Consider the following 10,291-nt stretch of genomic DNA (forward strand, 5'->3'; position numbering starts at 1 on the left):
ACAAGGCTGATAGATAAGGACCACTTTTGCCATCTCTGAATTATGAGAGAACCAATTTCAGACCATTCTAGATCAATATAAACTAATTAAACGAGGAAGTCCCCTTTGTCAGAAAGAAACCAATTAGAAACAAATATAAAAAATTAATTCCTCTCAATCCGAGGCTCACTTTAACCACTGAATCTAGCTCATGGGTAAACTCGCGTGACGTGTCGATGCGATGAGTCATGGCCTTGCAGGTCTTCTATTTTCAACCAATTTGACAAAATGACGTGCCCAAAACATGGGCATGTCATTCATTGTCATGAAGCAGTATGCATGGTTTTGTTTGTTGTTTATTTGGGGGGAGGGCTGCTGTCACAGGTTTGCATTGGACCTTTTAAGGAGTCTTAACACCCTCTTTGTCCTTTTCCCTTGACATGCGATATGACCCCTGGGACAGCTTCCCCCCCACCCCCCTCAAAGCAGGCTTGACTCCATTGTTGAGGCTTTTCTCATGCCCGTGAGAAATAGTCCTGAGGTCAGAGTGACACTGCAAAAGCACGGCTGTCTGCCACCATAGCAACCAGATGTGAGGGATGGTAGCCATGGTGATCATAATCCCACCCAACCCCCCCTCCTCCCTCCCTCCCTCCCTCCCTGCATCCGCCCCCAAATGCCTCGAGCTGTGCATGAGTTTAAAAAATAAATTGGTTCTTTTAACGCCCCACCTGTGATATTTTGTTAGGAGACTGTTATGTTTGTTTGGACTGATAGAAAGCTCAAATATATACTAACCTCATATTTACAAACATTATGGTAAAGAAAAGAAAGAAAGAAAAAAAAGGCCCAAAAGCAGCACACCATGAAAATACTGTAAAATAAAAAACAAACGTGGTAATCTTGGCATCGTTCCACAAAAACTAAACAAACTGTGCTAAGAAAATAGAAAGTTAAAGAGCAATCTTGTGGGGAAAAGGGAGAGCATGGTGATGATGAAAGTCAACAGCACAGGAAAGACAGTAAACAGGAAGTGGTGGTGGTGTTGTCCCTTTGTGTTTGGTGTGCAGTAGTGGCGGACGCAGTGAACAGGAAGCTGCTGAGCCTAACACCGTGCCCCTACGCCCTTTCTGCCCAGAATTCGCAGCACTGCAAAGTTATAGGTGGTCGACACGATATAGGTCAGCTATGGAGAGAGAGAGAGAGAGAGAGATGTAGAAAACAAGACAGTAAATAAGACAATTCGTCCACTAATATCAATTTAGACATCAGATTCTTTCCATACAGCGGCTTTTGTAACAGAGCGTGAAGGTCTAATGGCCACAACATCCACCTGGCTGGAGAACCATCAGGAGTTATTAATAATAGGGCTCGTCCAGAGAAAGCGTTTCATGCCATCTGCGTTATTAGCGCAAACCGCCTAGCTGACATGATACATAAATACAGACTTCTCAGGGTTGTGCTATTCAAAGTTCAAAGTCAGGCCCTAAATCTGTGTGTTGACAGACACAGGCCAGGAGGATCAAATGTGACATCGATGAGCAGCTCCTCTCCAAAACCTGAACCATTTTCAGCTTGAAGCGTTATAAAAACACCATGGAAGAGGAGCGCTCCTGCGTTTTTTATCCTATAGAGCGCAGAAGTCCTGACGTCACTCGCTCATCCCCTGGTTCATGGAAGTAACATCTCCATGGAGAATAACATGGGGTCATCCTAAAATCGTTTCATATAAGCATTGTGGTCCAAAAATAAACAAGCTGTCTCTGCGTTATTGTCAGGGTGGTGTCTCTGTATCGTTTGCGACAGTCAGTCACTCATATATGATACAGTCTGTTTCTAGCGAAAATGTAACTAATTCAGCAGCAGTAAAAATAGCGTTTTCTCTCAGTCAGTTGATTCTTCATATCCATATGAGTGAAACAGCCGGGATGACATGTTTTTTTTTCAAACACAGTTCTTATATGAAGCTATCTAAAATCCCCCTGTGACACTGGAAGAAGGAAGAGGCTCCTGCATTTAAGCACTGGTTAAATGAAATGACTAGTACACTTCATCTTGAGGGAATAAGGTATTTCCTGAGAAACAGGGAGAGACAGTTTGATAAGATTTGGCTGCCCCTTGTCCATTACCTGAGTAGAAACGATTAATAGACAGGATACCATTGATATGGTTGACTGTACGCCATTTTCTTTTCAGATGTTTTCCATGAGCTTCCTATCATCTTATTATATAGTATGCAATGTCACTGAGCAGTATGGGTAGGAGGGTTAAGGGATTTCTTTATCTTTTTTGTCTTTATTTTTTCTTTCATTTTGTTTCATAAAAAAAGTACTTCATATCATAATGTTTGTAATAATTTATCTGTTCAATAAAAACATATTTGACAAAAAAAAAAAATCCCCCTATGGGGATTACAATGCAAATAAAAAGTACATGAACCCGTTGATTCGCACCCTCTACCGATATTGACGTCAGACTTGAGTCTATATGCATGATAGAAAGGCACTGGCAAGCAGGCATTGGCAGCTAAAAAAAAAAACGTTCTGTGGTCACGGCCCCCTAAGCTGTTTGCATCAGCTGAGATGAGGAACAGAGACCGATGGTGTGGAGCTCATCAGCAATGCAGGCCGGAGATGCCTCTCCGCCCACACATTGAACGTCACTCGGTCACACGGGCCACAACACCATTGTACCCTGGGACCGGTGCTGCTGAGCCAGTGGCCACACTGGCCCCGGGCCCAAAGCCAGAGTCACTCACCAGTGCCAGCAAAGTGACGCCCGCGCCGGCGAACGCAGCAACATACAGGTCGTAGGTCATTCGGTACTGTACGGGGAAAGAGATTCAAGGGTCAGTGACGGCAAAGACGACCGCTTGGCTTTATGTCACGTTAGGTTGATGTCAGAACGTCCTGCTCACCTCTCTGGTCTTGCAGATTGTAGACAGGGTCATTCCACAAGCTTTCCCTGGCACTGCGTTCCAAGGCAGTAGTCCTGTAAAAAAAAGTCACCACTTATAATCTCCATCTCTTAACAACATGAACTCTGGCATCCCCGCTGGTAACACAGAATAGCTGATCTACAAGCTCAAAACATGTTGCATTGTGACCTTTGTGTAATGGCATTGTTTGCTTCTTCATGTGATGATCCCAAACCCTTTCATTTTCCTTCGAGAGCGCAGGCTGCGTTTTTTTGACAAAGACCAGCTATAGTTCCTTTAGAGGCATACATGATTGAACCACGTCTCATTTTCCATTGATGTAGGAAGAAAGATGCTGTTTGATTCATGGATAAAAATAAACAATAGTTCATCTTTTACCACATACATGGGTAACTGGCAGCCCGGGGGCCACATGCGACCCCCACCTTCACTTTATGCAGATATAGTGGCCCTCTGGAGTGAGTGTGGAGATTTATTGGCCCTCTGGAGTGAGTGTGGAGATATAGTGGCCCTCTGGAGTGAGTGTGGAGATATATTGGCCCTCTGGAGTGAGTGTGGCGATATAGTGGCCCTCTGGAGTGAGTGTGGCGATATATTGGCCCTCTGGAGTGAGTGTGGAGATATATTGGCCCTCTGGAGTGAGTGTGACGATATAGTGGCCCTCTGGAGTGAGTGTGGCGATATAGTGGCCCTCTCCATCATCAAAGTTGCCCACCCCTGCCTTTTTACCGTATTGCCTGGCATCGACGCAGAGCTGGTTGATGCTGGCTGGCGTCTCCGTCAGGTCGTCGACGGTGCGGCAGGTGGCGTCCATGTTGTAGAAGAAGTAGACGGGCAGGGCGGCGAAGGCGAACACCAACAGCCACAGTACGGCCAGTATGTACGTCACCACGATGAACTGTACACACACAGAGAGGAATGAAATGCCAGGGCATCACATCTGCTCTGACTCACATAGTAGGAGCCTTTATTCAGTCCAGCACACTCCCTCTTGACGGCCCACACGCCGCCCGTCACAATCACATTCTTTGCCCTAATCTCTTCTTGATGATAATAATTGTGCTTCGACATCTTCACCAACAATCAAACTCAACCTTAATTTCTCCCATCTTTTCTCCCCCTGTGAGTCATAGAGAGCGCGAGCCAGCTGTCCCCAAATATAATCTGCATTCCTAATCGTATCTAAATGCCTCGTTAGTGTTGGAGCTCGGCACCGGCCCACAGTAACGTGACACGGAGCAACTTCTCCCACATTCTTCTTACCGAGGAGCTGAGACAGCGACCACATGCCGTGCTCCGGAACTCTCCGAAGGTGTGCCGGGTGGCGCTGGTGGTGTAGAAGCCCTCGGCCAGCAGCATGATGCAGTAGAGGAAGAAGAAGGACGCCAGGCCGTAGATGACGTACTGGAAATACTGGATGCTGGTGAGTGAGTGAGTGGTGAGTGAGTGAGTAGGAGTGGAAGAACAACAAACGTGATCAAATACAGTAAATCATTTGTCACAGCAGGTGTTACCGATGATACTAATGAAGGCTCTGTTCCATTCTGGTCAAACAGAGTCAGGGTGCATGCTCACTGGAAACACCTTGAGGGCGTTCCAAATGGCCCCGTACGGGTCTGTAACTGTGAGTGTACAAATGGAACCAAATGTACCCTACACTCTCAGAGTTATGGGGGTCCTTGAAATGCAAAGGTTTGAGAACCACTACACGAAATGGAACAGAGCCTTAATTGTTTTATTGACTTCTTGTATCTTGTATTTTGTACTTTTTAATCCATGCTGTTTTAATATATTTTCTGTTAAGCACTTTGTGACTTGCTCTTAAAAAGGTGCTATACAAATAAAGCTTTATTATTAGTATTACTATTATTAATCATAATTAGTATCATCAGTAACACCTGTGAAAAAAGTAGAGAAGGGGCCCGGAAGTAGGAAGAGCTTTTCCCTCCTGATCATATAGGTACAGTTTACTACAGCTATGTTTTACACTTCAGAGGTCAGATAACAACTCAGCACCACTGAGGCTTTTTGGCTCGTTCTCAAAGGCACTTTGGCAGAATTGGAGCACTGTAGCATGTAGCGCCAGCCACCCACCCTCCACTGACCAGTTAACAACTGGAATACATGGCCTCCTGCTATCGGTGCCGGGGAAATTGAACCGAACCGGCGACCTTAGATTGGGTTCTCACTTTGGCCCCCTTTCCACCAGGGTTGAACCGGTTCAGTTACTTTTTCCCGTGTAGTGTATTGGAGCCCAGACTTTAACAATAATACACATAAAATATAGAATAGTGGTAAAAGGCCACAGAGCCTTTGTCTATGTGAGACTGAGTGAAAGATGCCCTGGTTACCCAAAATATGTGGGGCCACTGAAAATGAATTGGTTCAAAACCCTTCAAGTTGGAACTGGAACCAAAAAATGGCCGCCGGTTCTGTGAAAGCACCATGGTTCCAAAAAGCTAGACCAGAACCAGTTCTAGAACCAAAGTTATTCTGGTGGTGGAAAAGGGGCCTTGGTCATATAGAGGGGGTTGCAAAGAATCTAAACCACCTGAGACACTAACTGACAAGCTAGTAGTAGTACTCGTAGCCTTCGCTGGGACTGGCACCATGGGGGTGAAAACGCGACAGGGTCTCCTCGGCGGGCGACGAGTCGACGTCCACTTACATGTAGGCGAGCGTGATGTAGTCCTGCAGGTTGCGGGCGAAGTAGGTCTCGATCAGCCTCTCCGTCTCCGTGAGAGCCTGGTGGCCGCAGCCGCAGAACAGGGCGATGCCGGAGAAAAGCAGCAGGGTGGCCACCAGCGAGCAGTAGGGAACCCCGCCCAGGCACCGCATGCAGCAGTCATAGCAACCTGCGTGAACAAACAATTAACGCCCAGTGGTATAATATAGAAAATAGAAATTGACTCGGTGCTCGACAGCCGGGCACCGGTCTAGTGTTTTGTAAAAATAATCAAAATCTACAAAGTAAGTAGTAACTAAAGTTTTCAAATAAATATATTTGGATCCGAAAGGTAGTGGAGTAGAAGTCAAAGTATTGGAAATACTCAATTAATTACAAATTACTTTAGACAACACCGCCTTTAACCCGTGGAATGTCATGTGTCACACACAGGAGCATTTTCATATATTCATGTGTATACGGTCATGGATAACACACACACACACACACACACACACACACACACACACACACACACACACACACACACACACACACACACACACACACACACACACACACTATACGGGGACATGGATAATTCATATCTCTGCCTTGGCCCTGTTCCCTATGCAGTGCTTAAAAATAGATTTATTTTAAAGGGATTTATTTTTCTGGGTTAGAGCCCCATGCGTTGAAATCAGTTTCATGCATAGAGAGGTTGGTTGGTTCCTATACTGAGCAACAGAGATTCAACAGAAGGATAATGCTCTAAGACACTACAATACTCCTTACAGCATGAGTTTATTATTAGATAATAGTGTGAGAATAAGTAAGACTATAATAGCATTTTGACCTTTATATGTTTTTGCTAAGCCTCTTTTTTCCAATTCCCCCAACCACCTCCTTCTTATTCTTTATTTTAACATGAACTATAAAATCTGTGAGTTTGACATACTACACTGATGAAGACAGCATGTTAGCATAAACATTCAATGTTTACATAAACCCTCAAAGCTGGACATAGGAGGAGCTAGTGAGTGCCCCTCAAAAAAGTGGTGTTATATAGTACAGTACAGGAGGTAACCCTATGATATGAATATTAATTATTCTTATCCAATAATGGGCTAACTTGTAGGCAGTGAAATATTAGTGAAATTAAAACTATTCCTCATTTTGCTGCAGGGAACTCCCTGGAAGCACCTCAAGGACCCATGGAGTCCTTGAACCCCGCTCATATTCCGGACACCATTAAAAGGTGAAGTAACCACTACTGTACTAATAGAGGGTATGCACATGACATCATCATATCCGGAAGTTATGTGGGAACGCCTACTAAGTGGCAAAAAAAATACTTTCTGGCCTTGACACATCGAAACAGAATTTGATTGAATTAAACAACGTTAATCGCACTTTGCCACTCACATTTCCCACTCACTTTAATATGCATGTGCATACCCTCTATAGTCTATACTACCAGCTGCAGCACTTTAAACACTTGAGCCCTAGCATCTAGGCGGAACATTCATAGAAAATAGTTTGGCCAAATACAATTTGAGGTCAAAAAAAGAAATCAACTCATTACGGATGGTGCTTCCAGGATCAAAGGGACTATAGCACAAGAAAGAGGAGCGATCCGAGCACTCTAAAAAAAGAGGGCCCCGATATGAAATCAGGGTACTTTAAAGTTTAAAACGCCAACATGTTTCAGACTTCATCAGGGCAAGTGAGATTTGGGGATCCTTGACATGAAAACTTTTGAGAACCCCCGTTTAAGTAATGTGTGTCAGCCAGCCAGCGAGCAGAGCTGTCTTGTGTGCTTGGTGCCCCCCCCCCTCGCCCAGTTATGTGCTGTTTGAATGGATGCCAAGAAGAGCCAAGGGCATGGGGATGTGCCTGTTCTGACCCCGACTCTATTCACTGGCTGCCCAGCGTGCAGCAGAGTGTGAGAAAAGGGGGGAAGGTCACGGAGGAGAGACGCAGTGAAAAAGAGAAAGAGAGAGAAAGAGGCTGCTTTTGTGACTGCGGAGACAACGGTCTTTGTCTGGAGGCTTCGTGGGGATACAAGGGCCACCAATGTCACACACAAAGACCAGATCTGGCACCTCAATGCACGCACACACACACACACACACACACACCCCCCCCCCTTTTGGGAGCAACAGGAGAAGTGACATTAGGGTGGACTATGGTGAGGAGAGCTAACAATGTAAACAAACAGTGTGATTGTGTTCCATCAACATGCATGTGCACCACACACACACACACACACACACACACACACACACACACACACACACTACTGTGTGTGTGGCATGTAGACTGGTAGTGGCTGGTACCATTAGCCTACAGTTTTGAGTTGACCCACAGATTGTTTGTGTGTGTGTGTGTGTGTGTGTGTGTGAGTTTAAGAGGGGGGGCTGATATATATATATATATATATATACAGTATATATATATATATATATATATATATATATATATATATATATAACAATGTATGATCAGGCTGTCATCCAGATTACATAATCACATTACACGATCTGAATAGCTTATGCCAACTGAGGTGGTGTAAAAAGGTGTTGGCAGAGCAGGACATCCATTTCATATTAATTTAGCTGTACGAAAATGTGACAAAACAAGCTTAGCTAGTGAATCATGCCAATTATGCAAAAATAAATAAAACAATAAATACAACTCAGTTCTGACGTAGACTACTGTTCATGCTCTTGAGATACAGCCAATCTAGTAGCCTACCAATTAACTCAATGCAATGACCCAATAAGACCTGGAAGCCGCAGAAGAACTCCGTTTTCAAAGCGGCCTCATGCTTTAACTCTGGCAAATACAAATGTAGGCCACATTTCTTTTCCGAACAAAAATGCACAGCGGAGTCAGTGCTGCCCTTTGGAATTGAGAGAGATTGCGACTGAAAGCAAAGGCGACAGGGCTCCTCTGAAAGTGGCCCTTGCCATCTCAAGCATGAAATAAATCTCATAATGCCGGGTGGAGGAGTATAGTCGATCTCCATTCTCCAGTCCAAACCCAAATACATAACTTTTGATTCAGCTGGCAAGCCTGGCAGTGGCACAGTGGCACACTCATATCTCTGTGTCATCAGAGCAAAACGTTACAAACAGAGCAGCCTATTTAGTGGGCAATCAAGTTAAGCAGAAAGCCAATTAAACTAAAAGGTAGATGTTTAGTATAGGAGGTAAAAGGAGGAGGACTCACCCATGTCTGGAGGTATGCGTTCAGGGTCTTGTTATACCGCTGCGTCCAACTGCAGCTGCTCCGCACACTGCGATGATAAATAATATGCGCAAGTCGTCTTCGGCCCCCGTATATCAATGTGAACTCCGTCTCTGTTCCCCCAACAACAATGGACAGACTCGCTGATGACTGCAAGTCCAATCTTAAAGAAACAATGTTGCTTTTCAATGAACTGCGGGCTCGGGTTCAAGGCGGACAATAATGAAGAGGTCAAGGTTTCGTGGGCTTGCTGAAATTTACTTATAAGTCTATTGTGAGTAGGCGTGCAGCAGCATCAGTCATTTATACACATGCATTCACTCTGGCTTTGCGTCTTTTATTTGTGAGCCTCCTCCGCAGTGTCTTCTTGTTCGTCACTCACTTTAATATCAGAATAAAACGATGATGTTGTTGGTCTTCCTTTGGTTTTAGATGCCTCTCTGCGTAATGTGTACTAGCCTACTAGCCTATGTGTGGGATATGGACAGTGAGAACACTGACTGAGACATGGAAGAGAAGAGCCACATCTCAGGAACAAAGCCAGGAGATCGAAGACCTGTTGCACTTTTGATCGATGAATGCACTCACAGGGCGACGCAGTGAGAGAATGAAATATCGGTCAAATAAACAGGAATGAAATGTGATATTGAGAATAATCACGTAGAAGTCTAGTAGGCCTACGAGATGTCGTGGATTTCAAAGTATAGGGGTTCGTTTCATAAAGAAAAAAAACACAATAATTATGCTACTCTGATTTGACAGTAGCCTATAGTAGGCCAGCTATAGCCTAGTCTACACATGGCCTGGCTATTTTCTTCTCAGGGCCAGATGGCACTGCCACTTCTCGCCTCGGCGAGTGGACTTCACCTTTGGCGAGTGATCTTCCCCTTTTGCCGAGAAGTCTTTACTTTCCGAGGCGAGTCGCCAAGACCAATCGCCAGACATTGCAGCTGCGCAGTGGGTCTGACTAATCACGCAGCCGTGAGAAAAGCAGAAAACAAATCTAGGCTGAAACTGGAAGACGAATTCATTGAACACTAGGGTAACCATAACAGATAATAATAGCCTACGTCTCATGCACTTTGTGTGGCTAAATAAGGCTATGCGTTCAAGATTCTCTTGGGGGAGACTGAGAGGATAATATTCGTCTGTCGAAAAAGTAGGCTGTACGCTGTAGTGTTGTGTAACTTGAGTAGCCCCAACAAACTTGACTGTCGAGCGTCATGTGAAACCATGGCTAGCTGTTGCGTAACTTCGTTTTGATGGTTTTGACAGACTGGCAAAATGGGCCTGTTTATTTGACCAGAGCTCAAGCCAATTTGGCATTGCTTGCGGAATCTATGTTTAATAATTTTGAGGCCAAACAAAAAACAAACAAATGTCCCTTGCCCAGGACCCAACATAGGCTATCAGAAGTTTATAAAGTGGGCATGGATCGAAAAATCACAAACCGCAGA

The 10,291-nt window shown here is 44.7% G+C and overlaps 1 protein-coding gene across 1 annotated transcript; it reads right to left on the bottom strand.

The window, feature by feature from the left end:
* Positions 1-655: 655 nt before the first annotated feature.
* On the bottom strand, positions 656-8,957 carry plp1a (proteolipid protein 1a). Its single transcript, XM_080774673.1, has 7 exons — positions 8,817-8,957; positions 5,586-5,772; positions 4,181-4,337; positions 3,647-3,815; positions 2,897-2,970; positions 2,738-2,803; positions 656-1,165 (listed from the first exon to the last, which is right to left on the bottom strand). The coding sequence occupies exons 1-7, from the start codon at positions 8,818-8,820 to the stop codon at positions 1,085-1,087; spliced, it is 738 nt and encodes a 245-aa protein (XP_080630799.1). The 5' UTR covers positions 8,821-8,957; the 3' UTR covers positions 656-1,084.
* Positions 8,958-10,291: the final 1,334 nt, after the last annotated feature.

The sequence above is a fragment of the Protomyctophum bolini genome, assembly GCF_963924005.1.
Source record: "Protomyctophum bolini genome assembly, chromosome: 10".
Lineage (NCBI taxonomy): Eukaryota > Metazoa > Chordata > Actinopteri > Myctophiformes > Myctophidae > Protomyctophum > Protomyctophum bolini.